Source organism: Saccopteryx bilineata, chromosome 3 (assembly GCF_036850765.1).
Source record: "Saccopteryx bilineata isolate mSacBil1 chromosome 3, mSacBil1_pri_phased_curated, whole genome shotgun sequence".
NCBI lineage: Eukaryota > Metazoa > Chordata > Mammalia > Chiroptera > Emballonuridae > Saccopteryx > Saccopteryx bilineata.
Window position 1 is genome coordinate 98965537 of NC_089492.1, and position 25622 is coordinate 98991158.

The 25622-nt window shown below is 37.6% G+C and overlaps 1 protein-coding gene across 5 annotated transcripts in view; it reads left to right on the forward strand.

Annotated features, from left to right (window-relative positions):
• EML4 (EMAP like 4) overlaps positions 1-25622 on the forward strand; it is a 155123-nt gene that overhangs the window by 113817 nt on the left and 15684 nt on the right. For all 5 annotated transcript variants that reach the window (XM_066267004.1, XM_066267001.1, XM_066267002.1 and 2 more), the window contains 5 exons: positions 10457-10608; positions 12028-12153; positions 12237-12368; positions 13065-13132; positions 24664-24752. In XM_066267004.1, coding sequence (XP_066123101.1) covers positions 10457-10608; positions 12028-12153; positions 12237-12368; positions 13065-13132; positions 24664-24752 — 567 coding nt within the window. The remainder of the gene's footprint in view (positions 1-10456; positions 10609-12027; positions 12154-12236; positions 12369-13064; positions 13133-24663; positions 24753-25622) is intronic.

Here is a 25622-nt window from a genome sequence, read left to right on the forward strand (position 1 = left end):
GGTTCTGTGGCCTCTGCCTCAGGCGCTAGAGTGGCTCTGGTCGCAACATGGCGACGCCCAGGATGGGCAGAGCATCGCCCCCTGGTGGGCAGAGCGTCGCCCCTGGTGGGATCCTGGTCGGGCACATGCGGGAGTCTGTCTGACTGTCTCTCCCTGTTTCCAGCTTCAGAAAAATGAAAAAAAAAAAAATGTTATCCTCACCCTTAGGAAAGATCTAATTGTGTGTGTGTGTTTAATATCTACATGGGCTTTGCTTAATATATTTTTTCTGTACCTACCTTGTCCCTCCCTGGACACTCATAAGCATATAAGAAAGCTGGGCTGTCATTCAGCCATCACATTGGTTCAGGAAGACCAGTTTTTATTATAATTATTATTTTAGCGAGAGAGACAGAGAGGGACAGATAGGGACAAAGAGGAAGGGAGAGATGCAGCACCTTAGTTGTTCATTGATTGCTTTCTCATATGTGCCTTGGCTGGGGGCTCCAGCTAAGCCAGTGACCCCTTGCTCAAGCTAGTAACCTTGGACTTCAAGCCAGTGACCATGGGGTCGTGTCTATGATCTCATGCTTAAGCCAGCAACCTCATCCTGCACTCAAGCTGGTGAGCCCACGCTCAAGTCAGATGAGCCTGTGCTTAGGCCGGTGACCGTAAGGTTTTGAACCTGGGTCCTCTGTGTCCCAGGCTGACACTATCCACAGTGCCACAACCTGGTATGACCAGGAAGACCAGTTTTTAAAATATTAAAATGCTTCTCTGGTCTGTCAAAAGCCACTGCTCCAAGTACCTACTTCTTTCCCAATGTTTTCCCCAGTGTCTCATGTCTCAGCAAATAAAGGGGGTATTCTTAGCTTTGTGTCTCAGGAGTCTCTGCATCAAACCATGGAAATCACCACATGTGACTTATGAATAAGAGAATCCTTGTTCCCCTGCTCAGAGGGAAAGGCCCAGTTTACATGTCTGACTTTCCTAATAGGCTCCCAGGACTAACACAATGTCTGGCTTTGGTACTATTGAAAATTATTTGTTTAACATTTTATTAAGGAAATGACTTTAATCTTACCTTTGGATGTCAGTATAGCAGTTGATAGTACTGAGTAAGGCACTTCTTTCACTGAAATGTGTAATTTGAATATAGCATTATAGAGGTGTTATGATTGTGAAGATTTTATGCTGTATTAGGAGATCAAACATTAGTGTTTTCCGTAGCCATTCACCTAAATTTCTAAGTTTTGTAGTTGAATTTAATTAGATGTGTTCAGAAGTTTTAAAAAGTAGTAAGTTTTATTACATTGATCCTTATTTTAATCATTGGCTATGCATTCTTAGCCTCTTTCTTTTGGTTTAGGTTCAAAATATGGTTTAGAATGGCAATGGGTTGAAAATTCTCAAGAAAAAATGATATAACAGTATTTACCAAGTTTTCTCTTAGACGTTTTTATTTTACTTTTTGTCTGGAAAATTTATGCAAAGAAAATCTGCATATACAGAGACTTCAAAGCAGCTCTACGAGATAAGGAGATCACAACTGGAAGAAGCCTATAAGTCATACAGAGAATAATGGGTAGGCAGAGAAGCATATGCTTCAACAAGGTAAGTCCTCAGGAAAAGTCCTGGATGGAATCGGAAGTAATCAAATTACCAGATGCAGAGTATAAAATAATACTTGTTAGGATGCTTAAGGATCTCAAAGCTACACTGGATGAACTTAATGAACACCTCAATAAAGAAATTGTAAGCAACAAAAAGGACACGGAAATCATAAAAAAGAACCAGACAGAAATGACAAACAATATCAGAAATGAAGACTACACTAGAAGGAATTAAAAGCAGGCTGGATGAAGCAGAGAATCGAATCAACGACTTAGAGGACAAGATCAGTGAAAACACGGAAGCAGAAAAGCAAAAAGAAAAAAGGATCAAAAAGTCTGAGGAAACCCTAAGAGAGCTCTGTGACAACATGAAGAGAAACAATATTCGCATAATAGGGATTCCTGAAGGAGAAGAAAAAGAACAAGGACTAGAGAAGCTCTTTGAAGAAATTATAGATGAAAATTTCCCTAAATTGATGCAGGAAGCTCAAGAAGCAGAGAGCACAAGCTCAAGAAGCAGAGAGAACCCCCCATTAAAAAAGAACCCAAAGAAGCCTGACCAGGCAGTGGCGCAGTGGATAGAGCGTCAGACTGGGATGTGGAGGACCCAGGTTTGAGACCCTGAGGTCGCCAGCTTGAGACCCAGGGTCGCTGGCTCAAGCTGGGGGTGGCTTGGTCTGCCGTGGCCCCACAGTCAGGGCACATGTGGGAGAGAAGTCAATGAACAACTAAGGTGTTGGTTGCAATGAAGGGCTGGTGATTGATGCTTCTCATCTCTCTCTGTTCCTGTCTGTCCCTATCTATCCTTCTCTCTGACTCTCTCTGTCTCTGTAAAAAACAAAAAACAAAAACAAACTAACAGAAAAGAACCCAAAGAGACCCACACCAAAACATATCATAATCAAAATACCAAAGCTAAGAGATAAAGAAAGAATATTAAAAGCTGTAAGAGAAAATAGTCAATCACCTACAAAGGAACACCCATAAGGATGACATCAGACTTCTCAACAGAAACACTTGAGGCCAGAAGGGATTGACAAGAAATATTCAAAGTAATGCAGAACAAGAACCTACAACCAAGACTTCTTTATCCAGCAAGACTATTGTTTAGAATTGAAGGAGAAATAAAAAGCTTTCCAGACAAAAAAAAAACCTCAAGGAATTCATCACAACCAAACCAATGCTATAGGAAATATTAAGGGGCCTGCTGTAGCCTGACAAGGTGGTGGCACAATGGATAGAGCATTGGACTGGGATGCAGAGGACCCAGATTCGAGACCCCGAGGTCGCCAGCTTGAGCACGGCCTCATCTGGTTTGAGCAAAGCTCACCAGCTAGAACCCAAGGTCGCTGGCTTGAGCAAGAGGTTACTTGGTCTGCTATAGCCCCATGGTCAAGGCATATATGAGAAAGCGATCAATAAACAACTAAAGTGCCTTACGAAAAATTGATGATTCTCATCTCCCTTCCTGTCTGTCCCTATCTATCCTTCTCTCTGACTCTCCGTGTCTGTCAAAAAAAAGAAGGTCACTACATAATGGTAAAGGGAGAAATCCAACAGGAATAGATAACCATTATGAACATCTATGCACCTAATATAGGAGCACCTAAATATATAAAGCATATTTTGATGGACATAAAGGGAGAGATAAACAGCAATTCTATAATAGTAGGGGATTTCAATACCCCACTAACATCAGTGGATAGATCCTCAAGAAAGAAAATTAACAAAGAAGCAGCAGAATTAAGGGACACACTAGATCAACTGGATTTAGTAGATATCTTCAGAACCTTTCACCCTAAAGCAGCAGAATATACATTCTTAAGTGTGCATGGTACATTCTCTAGGATAGACCACATATTAGGGCGTAAAACGAGTCTCAACAAATTTAAGACGATTGAAACCATATCAAGTATCTTCACTGAGCACAAGGGCATGAAACTGGAAATCAACTACAATAGGAAAACTGAAACACACTCAAACACTTGGAAACTAAACAGCATGTTATTAAACAACAAATGGGTCAACAATGAGATGAAGGAAGAAATAAAAAATTTCCTTGAAACAAATGAAAATGAGCACACAACAACTCAAAATCTGTGGGGCACAGCAAAAGCAGTCCTGAGAGGGAAGTTTGTAGTATTACAGGCATACCTTAAGAAGCTAGAAAAAACTCAAATAAGCAACTTAATCCTGCAACTAAAAGAACTAGAAAAAGAACAGCAAGTAGAGCCTAGAAGCAGTAGAAGAAAGGAACTAGTAAAGATCAGAGTGGAAATAAATGACATAGAGACTAAAAACATAATACAGAGGATCAATGAAACCAAGAGCTGGTTCTTTGAAAAAGTAAACAAGATTGATGAACCCTTAGCCAGACTCACCAAGAAAAAAAGAGAAAGGACTCAAATAAATAAAATTAGAAACAAGGGTGGAGAAGTAACAACGGACACAGCAGAAATACAAAGGAGTGTAAGAAAATACTATGAAGAACTGTATGCCAAAATATTAGACAACCTAGGTGAAATGGACAAATTTCTTGAAACATAATCTTCCAAAAATTAATCTGGAAGAATCAGAAAACCTAAATAGATTGATTACAACAAATGATATTGAAACAGTTATCAAAAAACTCCCAACAAACAAAAGCCCTGGTCCAGATGGCTTGACAGGCAAATTCTACCAAACATTCAAAGAACTAACTCCTGTCCGTCTCAAGCTATTTCAAAAAATTCAAGAGGAGGGAAAACTTCCAAGCTCCTTTTATGAGGCGAGCATAATTCTGATTCCAAAGCCAGGCAAAGATAACACAAAGAAAGAAAACTGTAGGCCAATATCCCTGATGAATTTAGACACTAAAATTCTCAACAAAACATTAGCAAACCGGATCTAGCAATACATGAAAAAAATCATACATCATGATCAAGTGGAATTTGTACAATATTTGCAAATCAATGTGATTCATCACATTAGGAAGGAGAAAAACCACATGATAATTTCAATAGATACAGAAAAAGCATTTGATAAAATTCAGCACCCATTTATGACATAACTCTCAGCAGAGTGGGAATACAGGAAACACCTCAACATGAGAAAGGCCATCTCTGACAAACCCACAGCCAACATCATACTCAATGGGCAAAAGTTAAAAGCAATCCCCTTAAGCCTGACCTGTGGGGTCGCAGTGGATAAAGCGTTGACCTGGAAATGCTGAGGTCGCCGGTTCAAAACCCTGGGCTTGTCTGGTCAAGGCACATATGGGAGTTGATGCTTCCAGCTCCTCCCCCCTTCTCTCTCTCTCTCTCTATCTCTTCTCTCTCTCTCTCTCATCTCTAAAATGAATAAATAAATAAATAAATAAATAGGAAAAAAAGAAAAAGCAATCCCCTTAAGATCAGGAACAAGGCAGGGGTGGCCCCTTTCACCACTCTTATTCAACATATTCCTGGAAGTCCTAGCCACAGCAGTCAGACAAGAAGAAGAAATAAAAGGCATCCAAATTGCAAAAGAAGAAGTAAAACTATTATTATTTGCTGATGATATGATACTGTACATAGAAAACCCTAAAGTCGCAGTCAAAAATCTACTGGACCTGGTAAAGGAATTCAGCAAGGTATCAGGATGTAAAATTAATACTCAGAGATCAGAGGCATTTTTATACACTAACAATGATCTGTTTGAAAGAGAAATTAAGAAAACAATCCACTTCAGTATTGCAACAACAACAAAAAATACCTAGGAGTAAATTTAACCAAGGAGGTTAATGACTTGTACTTGGAAAATTATAAAACATTAATAAAAGAAATCAAGGAAGATAGAAACAAGTGGAATACCGTGTTCATGGCTAGGAAGAATAAACACCATTAAAATGTCCATATTACCCAAAGTAATTTATAAATTCAATGCAATTTCTATTAAAGTACCAAGGACATACTTCAAAGATATAAAACAAATATTCCAAAAATTCATATGGAACCAAAAAAGAACACAAGTAGCCTCAGCAATCTTGAAAAAGAAGAATAAAGTGGGTGGTATCATACTTCCAGATGTCAAGTTATACTACAAGGCCATTGTACTCAAAACAGCTTAGTACTGGCATAAGAACAGGCATATAGATCAAGGGAACAGAACAGAGAACCCAGAAATAAACCCGTACCTATATGGACAGTTAATATTTGACAAGGGTGGTAATAGCATACAATGGAGTAAAGACAGTCTCTTTAACAAATGGTGTTGCGAAAATTGGATAGCTACCTGCAAAAAAATGAAACTAGACCACCAACTTACACTATTCACAAAAATAAACTCAAAGTGGATAAAGACTTAAATGTAAGTTGTGAAACCATAAGCATCTTAGAGGAAAACTTAGGCAATAAGCTCTCCGACATCTCTCGCAGCAATATATTTGCTGACATATCTCCACGTGCAAGGGAAATAAAGGACAGGATAAACAAATGGGACTATATCAAAGTAAAAAGCTTTGCACAGCTAAAGACAATATGAACAAAATAAAAAGGCAAACCACACAGTGGGAGAGCATATTCGACAATACATCTGATAAGGGGTTAATAACCAAAATTTATAAAGAACTTGTAAAACTCAACACCAGGAAGATAAACAATCCAATCAAAAAATGGGCAAAAGAAATGAATAGACACTTCTCCAAAGAGGACATACAGATGGCCAATAGGCATATGAAAAAATGCTCAACATCACTAATCATTAGAGAAATGCAAATTAAAACCACAATGAGATACCACCTCACACCGGTCAGAATGGCGCTCATCAACAAAACAACACAGAATAAGTGCTGGGGAGGATGTGGAGAAAAGGGAAACCTCCTGCACTGCTGGTGGGAATGCAGACTGGTGCAGCCACTGTGGAAAACAGTATGGAGATTCCTCAAAAAATTAAAAATCGAACTGCCTTTGACTCAGCTATCTCACTTTTGGGAATATATCCCAAGAACACCACATCAATGAATCAAAAGGAGAAATGCACCCCCATGTTTAATGCAGCATTGTTTACAATAGCCAAGATCTGGAAACAGCCCAAGAACCCGTCAGTGGACGAACGGATTAAAAAGCAGTGGTACATATACACAATGGAATACTATGGGGCCATAAAAAAGAATAAAATACTATTTTTTGCTACAACATGGATGGACCTAAAAACTATTATCTTAAGTGAAATAAGCCAGGCAGAGAAAGAAAAATATCATATGACCTCACTCATCTGAGGAATCCAACGAACAATATGAACTGAGGAGCAGAATAGAGACCCAGGCAGGATCACAGGATCCAGAAGGAAAGCAGACAGAGGGAAAGGGGATGATAGGCTGATAGGATGGGATGAGAGCAGAAAAGCAAATCCTGGAGGGAAGGGGGAAGGGGCACCGCAGGGGGGATGTACTGGGGAACATGGAGGAAGGGAGGATGTATTTGGGGGGGATGATACTAGAATAAAAATAAAAATCTGCATATACAAACACAGGAAATGAGAAATCTAATCTTATAAACTGCCAGGCACATGAAATGGCTCTGCTACATGACTGACCCTATTATAGACAAACTTGCCAAGAATTTTGTTTCTTCTTTTATATTAGGGGTTTTAAGTTCTGGAGGTGTGGCTGGGAAGGATTTCGTGCATGCTGTGAAATAAATGTGTAAACCCACATCACAACAGAGTTCAAAGTTGTTTTATTTTAGCAAGAAAGAGACAGAGAGAGGGACAGATAGAACAGACAGATGGGAAGGGAGAGAGATGAGAAGCAGTGATTATACCTGGAGGTGCAATAGGTGTTTAAAGTCAAGGGTAAATGTTGTTCTTGACCAGTATTTCGAACATCAATTGGCTTGAATTAGAATGTCAGGCACACAGGTTTGATGAAGTGTTTGTTCTTCTGTGTTATTTTTTTTTGTAACATTTCATTCTAGGAATATCTTAAGTGTTTATTTAACAAGGTTTTTGTCATATTTAAAAGTATGAAAAATGGAATTAAAAATAGAAAAACTTCATTTCATTTTCCTACATTCTGATGGAGATCTATAACCTCCACACCTCTGCTTTTTGTGGTTTCTTTCATGATACTTTAAAACTACTCATTAATTTAACCATGCATGAGAAAATAACCTATTCCCCTTTTATATACTCAAAGCCAGCAATACTCTCAGAAAATTCACATGTCTCAGATGTCCTTTCTCTCTTGGTCACATTATAGGTAATTGGCTGGCTAGCCTATTAGACAATTATATTGTTCAGTGTTTCAAGTAATTTTTTAAGTGATGAACTGAAGCAGTTGACCTTAATAGCAAGTTAGTTGTAGTTCTTTTTTCATTCTGCTAAATAGGGCAAGCTTTACTCCAAATCAGTCAGGCCCTTTCCTTTCTCTATCAGACATACCCATCTATTAAGTCAGGGGTCCCCAAACTTTTTACACAGGGGGCCAGTTCACTGTCCCTCAGACCATGGGAGGGCCAGACTATAAAAAAAACTATGAACAAATTCCTATGCACACTGCACATATCTTATTTTAAAGTAAAAAAACAAATGGGAACAAATACAATATTTAAAATAAAGAACAAGTAAATTTAAATCAACAAACTGACCAGTATTTCAATGGGAACTATGGGCCTGCTTTTGGCTAATGAGATGGTCAATGTGCTCCTCTGACCACCAATGAAAGAGGTACCCCTTCTGGAAGTGCGGTGGGGGCCGGATAAATGGCCTCCGGGGGCTGCATGAGGCCCGCGGGCCGTAGTTTGGGGACCCCTGTATTAAGTATTTGTACAACCAGCACCCTCACGCTGAGTAATTGTGGAGTCAGCTGTAGCATTTTTTTAGGATACCAAAGCCCTATAAATTTTAGTTAATTTTTAAAACATAATGTCAGCGCAAATAAAAGATGAGTAAAATGAACAATCTCAATAACTGGTTTATTGAGGTATAATTTATATACCATAAAATTTCCCCCTGTAAAATATACAGTTCAGCAGTTTTTAATATATTTATGAAATTGTGCAACCAGCATCACTATTTCACTTCAGAACATTTTATCACCCCAGAAAGAAACACTGTACCCATGAGCAGTCACTTCCCATTCCTCCCTACCCTCAGCCTAACAACCATTTGTCCACTTTTGCTCTCTGGATTTATAAGACATTTCATATCTGTGGAATCATACAATAGACGACTGGCTTCTTTCACTTGAATCTTGTTTTCAAGGTTTGCCTATCTTATAGCATGTATCAGTACTTCATTCCTTCTAATGGTTGAATAATATTCCATGGTATGGATCTGCCACATTTTATATAGCCATTCATTAGTTGATGAACAATTTAAAAAATGCATGTTTCCCCAGATTTATTTAGATATAATTAAGGTAAAACATTGTACTGAGTACTGCATGATAAATACCAAAGACAAAGGTTTGCGTACTAAAATCTTATCCTCGCCTTTAAGAAAGAGGATCTGATTATATTTGCTCTCTGTGTGTATGCATGTGTGTTAATCTCCACATGGACTTTACTTAAAATATTTTTAATGTACCTGCCTTGTTCCTGTCTGGGTACTTGTAAATTGCTATTAGCATATAAGAAAGTTGACCTGTCATTCAACTAGCATTTTGGTACAGTTTTTAAAATACTTCTTTTGTTGGTCAAAAGCTGCTGCTCCATGCCTCCAGTGCCATTTCTGTCCCAGTGCCTTTCCTACCCTCTCATATCTCAGCAAGTAAAGGGAGAGTCCTTGGCAGAGCAGGAAGGTCAACAGTGGTTGCTAAATGTTAAATATTATGACTGTTACCTCAGCAGGAAATGAAAGCTTTTTGCAAATGTAAAGGGAACATTGAATGAAGAGATCTGAGCCCTATTCACATTCGTCACCAGCTATACGGTTAAGCTACTTCCATACCTCTGTCCTTAGCTCTAAAATTAGAAAAGTTATAGTTCTCCAACTCCCATATGATTATGTATAAGAGATTGTCAAGTTCTGAGTATCCTTTGTTGTCTATAGAAGTATCACTACTTTATCCTTTTGTATGAATGTATTTTGAAATATTTTCAGCCTTGGCTGGTTGGCTCAGTGGTAGAGCATCGACCTGGCATGTGGAAGTCCCAGGTTGGATTCCAGGTCAGGGCACACAGGAAAAGTGACCATCTGCTTCTTCATCCCCTTCTCTCTCTCTCTCTCTCTCTCTCTCTCTCTCTCTCTCTCTCATCCCCTTCCACAGCCATAGCTCAATTGGTTTGGCCACATCAGCTCCGGGCACTGAGGATGGCTCCATGGAGCCTCCACCTCAGGTGCAAAAAATAGCTCCATTGCAAGCATGGCCCCAGATGGGACAGAGCATCGGCTCAGGATGGGGGTTGCTAAGTAGATCCTGGTCTGGGCGCATGTAGGAGTCTGTCTATCTCTCTTCCTCTCACTTAAGAAAGAAAAAGATAAATAAATAAAATATTTTCAGAGTAACTGAATATTGATATAAATGAAAAAAATTGTATTAAGCTTCACTACTAGCCTTGCACATGTGGCTGAAAATAAAATTTTGATTGTTGAGTCATAGGCACTTTTGATTATTCACTCTATACAAATGGTCCCCAACTTACTTTGCTTTGACTTGACAGTTTTTCACCTTTACAGTGGTCAAAACGATACACTTTTCAGTAGAAACCAGCTAGGCTCAGCTAATGATGGTTAGTAGATTAGGTGTATTAAATGCATTTTCAGTTTACGATGGGTTTAATTGGGACATAATCCCATCTTAAGTCAAGGAGCATTCTTAGTTCTGCTAAAGTTTTCTTCCAGGAAGCCACTAAAGTTTGATGGAAATTGTCATCATTAGTGTTATGTTTTCCTCATCATATTAGGTGTTTATCAGATCAGCAAACAAATCAAAGCTCATGATGGCAGTGTGTTCACACTTTGTCAGATGAGAAATGGGATGTTATTAACTGGAGGTGGAAAAGACAGAAAAATAATTCTGTGGGATCATGATCTGAATCCTGAAAGAGAAATTGAGGTAAGGTTGGGAACATAAAAATTATGAAATATTAAATTTTCTAAACCAGTGCCTTCTATTCCACATTAAGATAACTTACATTTTTTCTGGGAAATTGGTTCACATCCTTGTCAGTTCATTTCTGCAATAGGAAAAGAAAAGAAAGGGACCAATCATTAGAATAATTTGAAAGAAGAAAAAGAAAGATTGGGTAAAATAATAAACTTGTTTATTTCTGAGATTTTTTTTATTTTAGTGACCCAGATATAACTAGGGTATACAAAATGACCAGTTTAATTTTAAAACTTGATAATAGCTAATTATCTATGCGTATGTCTTCAGTGCGTGGACTCAAGTGTATCCATAAAACCTGGCAGGTGTTATGTGCTAAGTGAAAGTATGCTAATGAGTTGAGATCTCAGGAAGTAAAACAGTTAAGAATTATATTTTAGCTCGTAATTATCAAAGCAGGAACAAATCTCAGAGTTTAACATTGCCTCTCTATTTTGACTTAAATCTTGAACTTATACTCAGTGTTTTCTACACAGAACATGCTTTCCAGACAAAAATGCTAAAAAAGAAGATCCTGATAGTACTGTGGTTGAGTTTTATTTTCAAGAAGAGAGATAAGAAAGAATTGCTTTATCTCAGCCTTAAGTTCATGCTATTTTCTTCACAGATTCATACTTTCTGTAATCAAAATCTATATACTCTCTGTTTCATCCTCCCTTTGCCATTTCTAATATAAATTTGGGTTACTTTTAGAATTCAGTTCTTTGTGCTTTTAGGAGTAAACTTTGAATCCTGCTTCATAAAGAAGAAGAAAAAATTGTATTATTTCAGAAAGAGTCCTTCTTTGGGCTTATTATATTAATGTAACATTCACTGAAAGTTTACCATGTAGTAGATTAAATGACATTGATCTCTCAAGAGTCTTATTTATGAGTTATAACACTTTACAATATATTACTTTTTTAGTTTACAGAGAAATTTCACATGCACTGTATTTATATTTTTATCCTTAAAACAATCAAGAGTAGGTAAGGGTCTGTATTATTAACTCTGTATTACATATAAAGAAATTTGTCTTAAGCTAAATGACTTACCTAAAATAACATAACTAGTAAGTAGCAAAATCAGACCTCATTCTTCATATAATCCAATAGAACTTAATTCCTTTTTCCTCTCTTCTTAACCCTTAACTCTTAAAATCATATAAAATATAAATTAAAAAATAAACTGAAGCAAAGAATGTTAATAATGATATATAATTACTTCTGTGTAATAAAATATAATTGAACGAATAAATTATTATTAGCATAAGATTATCATATTACTTTCAGATTTGGAATTCTGTTACTATCTTATAATTGCTTAAATGCAGTCTTCAGGTAGTAATTAATGCATGTTTTATATATTTTGGTGACTTTTTTTTTTAAGGTTCCTGATCAGTATGGAACAATCAGAGCTGTAGCAGAAGGAAAGGCAGATCAATTTTTAGTAGGCACATCACGGAACTTTATTTTACGGGGAACATTTAATGATGGCTTCCAAATAGAAGTCCAGGTAAACTATTATTTTAACCATTAACTGAATACTTTTAATGATTCCCTTTGTTTATTATAACAATATATATATTTCATTTTCAGGGTCATACAGATGAGCTTTGGGGCCTTGCCACACATCCCTTTAAAGATTTGCTCTTGACTTGTGCTCAGGACAGACAGGTGTGCATGTGGAATTCAGCGGAACACAGGCTGGAATGGATCAGGCTCGTTGATGTGAGTAAAGCAAATGTGATTATAATCTCCCCACAGAAACTCCCCAGATTAGCAAGCATTTGGGAGCAGCAAAGGGGGAAAGACTGGTAATTGGTTAAAACAAGTGTTTAGTAAAGAGAAGAGTGTTCAGTCACAAAGTATAACATGAACTCTGGAGAAGCAAATTAGCAGTGAAAAAGCTTAATTTCCCCATCAGTTTCAGTAGTAAAAAATTAAATAAAAATTTAACATATTTATGGAGCATTGTTACAGAAATGTTTGGGCCTCTGGTGGTATTGCATTTGGATTCAGTAAGTGCTGCTCACTAACAGACTCTTGTCTTCTTTTTTTTTTCTTTTTTTGAGTTGGTCTCTTACTGTATTTTCTCCCTGTCCTACCAAGATACCACCTTTTCTAGCCCAAAAGGTGTATACATGTTCTTTGCAGACTCTAAGAATTGTACAAATGTTTGTTGTCATTATTATTCCACTGCCTAGCCACAGCTGGTTGTCTTTCCCCCTCACCACTCTGCCAGCATATATCCCTTCCTGCTCTGAAATTCTTTTTCCTCTCATATCCATGTGGCTACAAGGAAATTCATTTGAAGTTCATGTTTATATGAAATAGGTTGTTTTCAAATATGTTTTTGCCACTGTTCCCATAGATCTAGGGAGACTTTCTTATGTACTCCCCAACAGCTGTCTGTCTCTCTTCTAGGAACCAGGACACTGTGCAGATTTTCATCCAAGTGGCACAGTGGTGGCCATAGGAACGCACTCAGGCAGGTAGGGTCTTTAAGGGAAATATGAGCTGAGTAATATGAAGTGGTGGGATGTTTACCGTTGTTCAGGAATGTCAATCTGATCTGGAGAATTAATCTTTTAAGTGGCACACTAATATGTTTGTTACTCTTTTCTGTTACAAATACTCCTTGTCATCAGTAATTATCGAGCACCACTCTCTGTTAGGCACTGCTATGGATATTTAGGCTTCATCAGAGTGCAAAACGAAAGTCACTGCCCTTGTGCAGCCCACATTAGAGTGTGTGTTAGGCAAAGTGGCAGAATTAAAAAATAAATATTGTAACTAATTATAAAATGTTAATAGCCATGGGAGGGGGAGTTGAACATTGAAGTTGTGCTATAATCTTTGTCATCCCATCTTTTTAATGCTACACAGATAATGAAGATGTATTTCCTCCAATTGTTATTACTTGTCTTTGCAGACCTTGTATAGTATCTTTTCAAAGTTGTTTAACATATATTTATGATCTGTATATTTTTTAGTCCTTTTTATTGCCTCTACTAATAAGTAGCCCTCATTGCAAATCATTCTTAATTTCTTTTTTAAAGAGACAGAGGAAAAATATGAGTCAATTTTCAAAAGTTAAACAGGTAGAAAATGTGAAATGCAGATTCCTAGTGAGGTGAAACTAGTGTGAACACAAATACAAATATTTATACCACAAATGTTTCAGGTCAGCCAGCTCATTTAATTCTAACTAAACTTAGTCATTTAGAGCTTTTTGTAGCAAGTATTTCCCTTTGGTATTTGGATACAAAATAACACTTTCCAAAAGTCAAAACATTAAAATTCCTTCTCAGATATGGTGCTACAAAGTCTTTCAGAATCTTGGAAAAACAGATTATAAAGATAACTTTGAAATGTGGATTTGTAACTAGAGATGCTAATTTAGTTGTTCTGAAATAATTGCATTTTAGAATTAGGCTGCTTGGGGAGTAGTTGCTAATATCTACAAGTATAGATGGCTTTTCTATCTCAGATGTCTCCAAATTACATGTCAGTACTCAATTAGTACTTAGACTTTGACTAAATAGACAAGTGTATTGCACGTTTGCTTTGTAGGAAATTATTTTTTATCATACCCAAAATGTTAGTCTTGAGCATATGAGCAACAACCTTAGCTATAGTATTGAACTAGTTTTCAGAAAACCCAGGAAAGAGTTCACTTCAGATCTTTTTCTTTTCTTTTTTTTGAGGGGAGATAGACAGACAGACTCCCATGTGCACCCTGACTGGGATCTGCCCAGCAACCGCTATCTGGGGCCAATGCTCGAATCAGCCAAGCTATTCTTAGTGCCCAGGGCTGATGCTCAAACCAGTTTAGCCACTGGCTGTGATAGGAGAAGAGAGAGAAAGGAAAGAGAGGGGTGAAGAGAAGCAGATGGTTGCTTCTTATTGTGTGCCCTCACCGGGGATTGAACCCAGGACCGAATCCAGGATGTCTGCATGCTGGGCCAACAGTCTATCCACAGAGCCAATTGGCCAGGGCCCAGATCTATTTTTTGAGTAGCTGAACAGATACCACAAATGCTAAACTCCATGAAATTATAAGAGTTACCATTTATCCAATGTCTGATAACAGACCTTGTACTAGATTCCTTTCATATATTACTTTAAATCTTCACAAGAGTACAGAGGAATATTTATTTCTCCTGTCTGCACAGACAGGAAACGAAGACCCATAGAGTTCCAGTCACTTGTAATTGAGCTTGGATTTAAACTCAGGCTTTTTATGGTTCCAAAGTTTGCCTCTTTTCACTACTTCACCATTACTCTTTGAGATGTGCTTATGGTATTTATAGCATTAGAAATATTGTAAGGAGTGTTTATCTTTGAAGGTTAAATCACTAGCTGACATATTTTTTTTTCTTTTTCTTCTTTTCCAAGTGAAAGGAAGGGAGATAGAGAGACAGATTCCCGCATATGGCCCTACTGGGATCCACCTTGCAACACTCCCACCATCTCAACCGAGCTATTTTCAGCCTGAGGCAGAGGCTCAAAGGAGCCATCCTCAGCACTCGGGGCCAGTGTGCTTGAATCAGTGGAGCTAAGGCTGCGGGAGGAGAAGGGTGGGGAGAAGCAGACAGTCATTTCTCCCATGTGTCCTGACTGGGAATCAAACCCAGGACTTCCACACGCCGATCGATGCTCTACCACTGAGCCACCCGGCCAGAGCTTGGGTGACATATTTTAAAAGCATTTACTATGTATATGAGTTAAATACTGAATTGAGTGTAAGGGCTAGGGGGATTTGAGTCATTAAGACACACCACCACTTGAATAGGTGGATGGAGGGATGTGTTTGTATATACAGTACATACAGAGTCCCCATTTTTAAGGAAAATCTGATCTGATTTAAACTCACTGAAATTACTTTCTAATGTATATGTAGCTGTGAATTCATTAACAAGCTTAAAATGAAAAGTCACTCAATTTAAGTTACTTAAACCAACATTAAACCAGGAGTTGTGAGTAGAAGGCACCTTATGAGAGTAACGTGACAACTAAATTAAAAGTACTGGCAGTTGGTCCTTTCTGGCTGGAGATGGGGATTACTTAGAATCGAGGTGAGAGGTAGATATTGGAGTTCATTCTATACATAGCTTCTATCTTTGGTTTTATATTTGGTTAGATTCTGTTCATTCTTGGAAAAGTTTCTCATTTATTTTTATTTTTTACATGGGTCTGTGAATACCTGGCTATCCTATCCAGAACTGAAAATTCCTCAGTTTAGCATTTCAGATTATTATCGCTAACCCTAAGTCTGAAAAAAGTCACATTTAGGGTAAAGAAAAATTTTTTTCTTTAAGTATGAAGCATCACTTACTTGTCCAATTGTGCATGATCCAGAAAAGGTGACTGGCAAAATGTTAAAGGGTCTCATGTCTATGGCTAGAACTCTTTTGCTTCTTATAATCAAGAAGTAAGCACATGAGTGAACAAAACAACAAAGTGGTAAATAAAATTACAATGTTAAAATAATGTACTAATACAACTGTTAAGATTAAAAAAATTAAATACATAGTCCTTACATAGTAAGGATTCCTTTTAACAGATTTATTGAAGTTTAACTCATACACCATAAATTCACCCATTTTAGTACACAGTTCAAGAGAGTTTAGTTCACAGGGTTGTGCAACCATCTTCACTAGCTAATTTCAGAACATTTTTATTAACCCAAAAGAAACCTGGTACCCACTAGCAGTTACTCCTCATTAGCCCCACCCACTTCTCTTAGCCCAGGCAGCTGATCTACTTTCTGTTTCTATAGGTTTGCCTATTCTGAAAATTTCATATAAATAGAATCATTTAACACCATGGTCTTTTGTGACTAGCTTCTTTCACGTAACATAATGCTTTCAAGGTCCGTCCATGTTGTACAGCATATATAAGTATTTCATTTCTTTCTGTGGCCAAATAATATCCTGTTGTGTGTATATACCTGCTTCATCAGTTGATGGACATTTGAGTTATTTACACTTTTTAACTGCTATGAGTAATGCCGCTGTGAAAATTCAAGTTTCTGTGTAGATACGTGTTTTTAATTTTGGGGGGTACATACCAAGGAGTAGAGTTGTTGGATCATGTGATAACTGTATGTTTAACATTTTGAGGAACTACTGAACTGTTTTTCCACAAGAGCTAAACTGTTTTACATTCCCACCAGCAACATATGAGGGTTCCAACTTCTCCACATCCTCACCAGCACTTGTTCTTGTGTGTATTTTGACTCTAACCATCCTACTTGATGTGAAGAACTAAATTGTATTCATTTGCATTTCTCTGATGGCTAATGATGTTGAGTATCTTTTTCATGTGCTTATTGGCCTCTTTAGAGAAATGGCTATTCAAATCCTGTGCCCATCTTTGAATTGGTTTGTCTTTTTATTGCTGAGTTGTAAGAATTCTTCTTTATACATTCTGGTTAAAAGACCTTTCCAGAAACATGATTTACAGGGACTTTCTTTTATTGTAAGGGTTGTCTTTACACTTTCTTGATGGCACAGAAATTTTAAATTTTTATTAGTCAATATATCCGTTCTTTCTCTTGTCTTTTGGTCATAAGGATTTACTCATCTGATTTCTTTCAAAAATGTTGTAGTTTTTGCTCATATTTTTAGGCCTCTGATTCATCTTGAGTTAATCTTTGTATATGGTGTGAGGTAGGTATCCAAAACTTTCTCCTTTGTATATGGATATCCAGTTGTTACGGCACATTTGTTAAAAGGACTATTCTTCCCTCCCATTGAATGACTACTAACATCCTTGTCAAAAATTAATTGAACATAAACATATGGGTTTCTGTCTGGACACTCAATTTTAGTCCATGATCTAAATGTTCATCCTTATGCCATTACCACAGTCTTGATCATTGCAGTTTTGTGTTAAGTTTTGAAATCGGGAAATGTGAGTCCTCCATTTGTTTGTTTGTTTTAAGGTTGTTTTGGATTTCTACAGGAATTTTAAGATCAGCTTGTCAATGTCTACAAAGGAGTCAGCTAACATTTTGATAGTGATTGTTTTGTTCTCTAAATCAAATTTGGGGGGAATGGCACTATCTTAGCATTGTTTTCCAGTTTATGAACAGAAGATGTTTTTCCATCTATTTAGATCTTCAGTTTCTTTCAAAAATATTTTTAGCTTTTAGGGTAATAAAAATTCGCACATTTACTAAATTTTTACCTAAGTATTTTATTCTCTTCTTGCTATTTAAAGTGAAATTAATTTTTTGCTTTGATTGTTGATATGTAAATACAACTGCTTTTTGTATATTAATCTTGTCCTACAACTTGGCTGAATTCGTGTCTTAGTTCTAGTAGTTTCTTTAGTGCAGCGGTTCTCAACCTGTGGGTCGCGACCCCTGCTTTAGTGGATTCCTTGGGATTTTCTACATGTAATCTGCAGATCATGTTATCTACAAATAAACAGTTTTCTTCCTTTCCAATCTGAATGCTTTTTTTTCTTGCCTAATTTTTCTAACTAGGACCTCTAGTACAATATCAAATAGAAATGGCAAATAGACTGGTCCTTCTTCTCCTGTTCTGTCTTATGAGGGAAAGCATTCAGTCTTTTACTATTAAATATAATGTCAGTGGTGGGTTTCCCGTGGATGCCCTTTGTTATGTTATGTTGGAGAATTTTCTTTCCATTCTTAGTTTGTTGAGAATTTTAATCATGAATTGTCAAATGCTTTTTCTGGTCTATTGAGATAGCATGTTTTTTGTCCTTTATTAATATAGAATATTGCATTAACTGATTTTTAGATATGAAATCAACCTTATATTCCCAAGAAAAATCATAGTTGGTTATGGTATATAATTTTTTTACATGTTGCTGTATTCAGTTTGTTAGTGTTTTGGTCAAGATTTTTGCATCTATGTTCATAGAGACATTGGTCTGTAGTTATCTTTTATGTCTGTCTGGTTTTGGTATCCAGGTAATACGGCACTAAGGTCTTTATTTTTTATTATTATTATTATTTTTTTTTGTATTTCTCTGAAATTGGAAACAGGGAGGCAGTCAGACAGACTCCTGCATGCGCCCAACCGGGATCCACCCAGCATGCCCACCAGGGAGCGATGCTCTGCCCATCTTGGGGCGTCGCTCTGCTACAATCAGAGCCATTCTAGCGCCTGAGGCAGAGGCCATAGAGCCATCCTCAGCGCACGGGCAAACGCTGCTCCAGTGGAGCTTTGGCTGCAGGAGGGGAAGAGAGAGACAGAGAGGAAGGAGAGGGGGAGGGGTGGAGAAGCAGATGGGCGCTTCTCCTGTGTGCCCTGGCCAGGAATCGAACTAAGGACTTTAATAACGCTAATATCTCCTAAACTTAAATGGTGATGTAAAGCATACAAATGAATAAAAATTAGTATATATTAGTAATTATTGATCATTAGTTACCTGAATATTAATTAGATTTATTGAACAAATGACTATACACCATTTAATTAATAAATTATACTTAAGCATACTACACATAATTTTCAAATATAACATTCTTTCAGTTTTTTTAATTTGAGTTTCTTGATGGGATTTAAAATTCTTCATAAAATTTATACTACATATTAATCCCAAACCATTATTAACTTAAAAGTTTGTAATCTCTGAATTATTGGTAAAAATACATTGTGCTTGATTTTTCTAAGACCCTAATTAATTATCCTTCCCCTTCCTGTTTTTTGAAACCAGTTTCTCAAAAGGCAGTTCATTTTGCTACCAACTCCAGACCTCAGCGAAGCCACATACACGGTCACCATCCCATCAGGATGTCAGGCCTGTGTCACCTCAGACAGAATTGTGCAAGCCGTTTATACAGAACCTTGCTATGGTCTTGGTTGGACCTAGTTCTTTTTCTAAACTGACAGTATTTAAGGAAGGATTTTTTATCAGTTATTTTATGGGCTGGTAAATGGAGGTGAGACACCTAGATTATAGAAATCAGTAAACTTGAAGGTAGGGAGAATGAAAAGCAAAGGTTAAAGTTGGAAATGGTTTCAAAGAAAGGAATCCGCAGAATGGAGTCGGTATGTAGAACATACTGTATGTAACATGGAAGGATGGAAGGGGGCAGGCTGAGAGGGTGACTTCAGGGAAGACTCCAAAGTTTTTGGTCTCCAGGGACAGACAGCTTTGATAAAGAAGCAAGCTGAGGAAACGAGCCTGGTAAACGGGTAGGTAAAGAATATTAGTTTTTGGGCCTTGGCTGGTTGGCTCAGTGGTAGAGCGTCGGCCTGGCGTGCAGGGGTCCCGGGTTCAATTCCTGGCCAGGGCACACAGGAGAAGCGCCCATCTGCTTCTCCACCCCTCCCCCTCTCCTTCCTCTTTGTCTCTCTCTTCCCCTCCCGCAGCCGAGGCTCCATTGGAGTAGAGATGGCCCAGGCGCTGTGGATGGCTCCTTGGCCTCTGCCCCAGGTGCTAGAGTGGCTCTGGTCGCGACAGAGCGATGCCCCGGAGGGGCAGAGCTTCGCCCCCTGGTGGGCAGAGCGTTGCCCCTGGTGGGCGTGCCGGGTGGATCCCGGTCGGGCGCATGCGGGAGTCTGTCTGACTGTCTCTCCCTGTTTCCAGCTTCAGAAAAATACAAAAAAAAAAAAAAGAATATTAGTTTTTGGTGTGTAGTTACAGGACCCTAGACCATAGAGACTTAAACAATCTAACTGAAATTACCAATTTTGATGGTGATTGACTTTGGCAAGCCAGAAATGCAGCTAAGATACTGTTAGCAAATTCTAGCCAGATACTGTTGACTAGAAATGTTTCTAGTTTCTTATGCTCTGAGCATAAGAAATGTTCCTTCTGCTCAAAAGGAAGATGTCAGTGTCATATTAGCACTAGCCGAGCCTTTCTTCTTTGACATAATTAAGAGAAGACTTTTAATTAGAAAAGAATAGCTTTTTTCCTCTGTAATTTGATGTTACTTAACTTGCCCCATGGCTGTTCCTGAGCTCATTTCCCAGGGTACACAGTGTCTTTGAACCCTGTCAGCATGAATCTCCCTGAATTTTGCTGTGTTGTTACAACTCCAGTTCTAAGTCACTCTTCAAATGCTTATTGAGCTCCTGCAACTTGTAAAGCACTGATCTAGGTGCCGTGAGTGGCACAGAGAACTATGAGACATGATTCCCTACTCCAAGTAGATTATATATCTACATTCAAAGGTAAAAGAACTTATATTAGAAGTTTAGTATTACTTGAGTAAACAAGTACAAATGCTTGGAGATCAACAGAGAAATTACTGCAAGCCTGAGTTGTCAGAGAACACTTCACAGAGGAGGTGGGATTGGTTCTGCCTTGAAGGAGTTCTTGGATCTTGAAGAGGCAGTGAAGAGTGAGGAGCTCCTATCAAGCAGGAGGAATAGACTGAGCAAATTCTGGACACTGAATTCAGGACTAGAACGTTTCTAAAGGCTTCTTGATACCTAAACACTAGAATCCACACTCGATAGTCTGGCCTGGAAAGCCTAGTGAAGAGTTTCTAAATCTTGCCTTCAGCACTCTAGCCAGAATAGTCAAGTTGCTGTTGTCTTTATCCACTCCAGCCCTTTGATACTTACTTATCTAGTCCTCTCCACCTACAGTCGTCCCACCTGTCCTTGCCACATTTGTGATGAAATCCAAGATCACCCACCTCCTCAGTGATTATTCCCCCCTGGAAATTTCATGATACTTATCACTTTTATGATTCATATTACTTTGAACTGTGTACTATTTTATTATCTCCCCAGTTAGATTATAAACTCCTATTTTGCCTCCTTTCCTCTTTTCTCTGAATCCCTAAATGTTATGTATCTCAAAGACAGAGAGCACTTTCATTGAGATCACAGCCTTCCCTGGTTTGATACAGTGAAAAGCACAAGGCCAGAGCTCTTTTCCCACTCAGCCACTAACTAACTGGTTAATGACTGGTCAGATATTTTGACAGCATAGGATCAGTGTTCTTATTTGTAAAATATAAAGTTGAAATGGGCTTTTCTTCCCATTTTTGACTTTTCATTTTTGAAATTATAAAAGGCACATTCCTATTCTTTTTTTAAAAAATTTTTTTTATTAAAGTATTTTTTTTTAAGTCTTTAATTTTTTATTTATTTATTTATTACAGAGACAGAGAGTGAGTCAGAGCGAGGGATAGACAGGGACAGACAGACAGGAAAGGAGAGAGATGAGAAGCATCAATCATTAGTTTTTCATTGCGCTTGCAACACCTTAGTTGTTCATTGATTGCTTTCTCATATGTGCCTTGACCGCGGGCCTTCAGCAGACCGAGTAACCCCTTGTTGGACCCAGCGACCTTGGGTTCAAGCTGGTAGGTAGACTTTTGCTCAAGCCAGATGAGCTCACGCTCAAGCTGGCGACCTTGGGGTCTCGAACCTGGGTCCTCTGCATCCCAGTCCGACGCTCTATCCACTGCGCCACCGCCTGGTCAGGCACATTCCTATTCTTGTAAGTATAAGCTCATAAAGAAGGAGAGTCGGGGGGAGGGGCGGAATTGCAAACCTGCCAACAAGAGGACACTATCTTAAGATGAATATTTTTTAACTCGGAAACATCATATCTATTCATTTAAGGACTTGAAAGTATGATACTTTCCAGCTCTAAAATCTTTATGATTCTTTTTTCCATTAAAGAAACCAATATAGTATCTTTAAAAAGGTATAAACATAGCCTGACAGGTGGTAGCACAGTGGATAGATTGTTGACTTGGGCTGCTAAAGACCCACATTCGAAATCCCAGGGTCTCTGCCTTAAGCCCAAAGGTCAAGACACATATGAGAAGCAATCAGTGAACAACTAAAGTGCCACAACTACAAATTAATGCTTCTCATCTCTCTCCTCTCCCCCCCTTCCTGCCTCTCAAAATAATAATAATAAAAGAAAATTCCCTTTTCTTAAGGATTTGCCCTCTTCATACCTTTATTTGAGACAGAGGTCCTGAGCCCAAAAAGCTTATCTGAAGGTAGAACATAATTCATGAAAAGAGTGGGAGGCTTAAAATTATTTTTAGGGGTCCATATGGAAGTTCACTTTGAATAATGAAGTTGTTAGATTATTACTAAAAATTATTATCAAAAGTAGAAGAATTAATCTCTGATATGTAATTAAAGAAATAGAAAAAGTAGGCAGGGTTTGTTTGGTTGGTTTTAGTAGCTTCCATCTCTAACTGGTAGATAACTCAGTTTTAGCTTTCTATCAAGACATTCTGGATTGCTTGTTTTTAAGAGTTTTTAAAAGAATAAAGTTGTTTGCAGACAGTATAATTTGGGGCTTCTCCAAAATAAAAATTGAAAATTTTTAAATGCCTAAGAAGATATGATAAAGCTTTCAAATTTGTTAAAAACTTAAAACCTGGTACCTAGAGAGAGGTGCTGTATCTCATTGTTCTGTGGGTGCATCTGTTTCACCCGAGTTGGAGTGTTCTGGGCCCTGACTTTGAAAGGGCAGTTCATGTGGCATCAGCTTTGGCATTTCTTTGCTTAGCTGAGCATGGCAGTGGTAGCTGTAAAAGCTGATTAATGAAATACATTCTCAGAAGAAAGCTATAATATGTGGGTACTACTCAGTTGCAGTAAAATATGTTTCTTACATATATTTTAAAATGGAAATGATCAATAAACATTGCAGCAGAGGCATTTTTAAAGCACTTTCTTCTCATAAATAGTATTTCTTTTAATTTGTAAGAGAAATGGGCTTTTGTAGGTATTAGTTATATAATTAGCTTCAAAATTAAAAGGAACTGTCATGATTTCTGTTACTGGCTAATTTTAATGGTGGAATTTTCCTCATTTGAATAATAAAAATAGAACTTTCTGCTTTTGTCCCATCCATTACATGAAATTAAGATAGTGATTTTATTCTTCTAGTGTCCCATATTCTCCAGCCCAACCATTTCTTCTGCACACTACAATACTACTTGGTAACTCTTGCTAAAACTGGGGTTTTGTCATGTGCAAGAATATTTTCTATCACTTCATTTATTCATTTTACAAATATTTTTTAGTGCCTAGCCTGAGCCAGGCAGAGCTCTACTCTAAACTCCTCCAATCATCTGTGCATACTGTCTGTAACCTGCCTCCTCTTATTTATCCAGTCTTTAGTTGTCCATCCTTATTTCCAGTCTTTTCTTTACACCCCATATCTCATTGTTTTCTTCGGAAACACCATTTCTTCCTTCAAGTGCTCTTAGAAAAAGGTCAGATAAGAGTTATTATGTGGTTGAATTTAAGCCATTGTTTTGCCTTTCTAGAGGCTTTTACATTTTGACTATCCCAATAAAAATCAAATGAAAAACTGTCTGATTTAGTTCCAAGTGCAGATGTTGGAGGTATAGGAGAGGCAGAGTGCCCCCTGCCGGTTCCTTTGAAATCACACCAAATGAATGGCCCTCTGCTTTTCCCTCCTACCCTCCCACTGTGCCTACTTCTTTCCCTGCAGGTTCAGCTCAGCCCACATCCTGCATCCTGTCCTCCCTAAAGGTTTTTCTATGTCTGCTACCATTCATTTTCCTAAAACACAGTAACAGTTATGATTACACAAAGCACAGAATTTGTTCTGTTATTTACTTATTATTGCATTGTTTTCCATACAAACAACTATAAACCTACTTCTTCCCCATCCTGTACATAGTCCCCATCACTAAGATCGACACTTAATTGTTTTATTTTAATTGGCTCATTTCCTTTCCCCCTAACTCCAGTATCATCTAGTATCATCTTCAGGAACACTGATCCTGTCATCTTATTCTATTTAGACAATGCCTAGCAAAGAAACACTTGGCATTCAGTGAATACCTAAATAGAAATGAAGAGCATGCCTAGGCCCATATAAGTATATTTATATTGTATTTAGCAACATTTTAAAAGGTGAATTCATCCTTCATTAGAAGAGGGAAACTTATACTTAAGGGCATTATTAAAATTTCTTAATTTTTAAAAGTTAAAAAAGGGAGAAAACGTCAGCAATGATTTTTTTTCTGTGAATGCTATAAATATCTGAAAATATTTTGGTATTTACTTCTTAACAGGTGGTTTGTTCTGGATGCAGAAACCAGAGATCTAGTTTCTATCCACACAGACGGGAATGAGCAGCTCTCTGTGATGCGCTACTCAGTAGGTAGGCAGATTTACCCCCCACCCCCGCTGGCTTTCTCAGCTTTTCTGTCACTGCCTGTTTTCACCTCCAGTAAAGCTATTTTTTCTCTGCTCTCTAGAGTTGTTAAGTATTGAATGTGTTTTCCCCAACATCAAATTAAATTCTGCTGCAGGAAACTGGAGAAGATCTGCTAAAGTCAAACAACATTCTAAATCATCAAGAAAACATAAATTTATAACAAATTATTAAAACTGTATTTGCAAGTGAAAGGAGAGAAAACAGTGCAGTCGACTCCCTCTTTTGGGGAGAACTACACATACTTAGAATTTTGAATAGGTACTAGGCTGAAAGTTACATCTATTTAGCAACCTTTTTTGGTATATGATAGTAAAGAAATTACAGTAATATTAAAAATAATGAATTTTACAGGCCCTTCAAGTTCTTTAAAATTCAGTTGCATTGTTACTGGTTACATAGTAATGATAGTTTTGTTAATTAGATAAAATACTCAGCAACTCAGAGGAATTTGATAAATTTGTGTAGCCTTGTTTGAATAATTGTACTGTGGAATGTTGTGTCCACAGTATTCCAGTTTCCTTTTCCCCTTATTATTATGGTTTTGATTATTGTCATTTGTCCTTGGAGTTAGGATGACATTTGCTTTATATTCAAAAATATATTCCAGTAGTTGCTGGATCACTGTGGAGTCCAAAGGATCCTTTTGATTGCTTCTGAATTGTTTCAAAGGATGCACTGAATACTGTTTTCTGAGTTGAAAAAGTATTTGCTTCAATCTGTAAGCCTGGCGGGAGTTGAAACAGAAAAGTTTTTCTGTTTGGATTGGCTTTTTTCAATAGTGTAGTAACAAATAACTATTGCAAATGTAGCAAT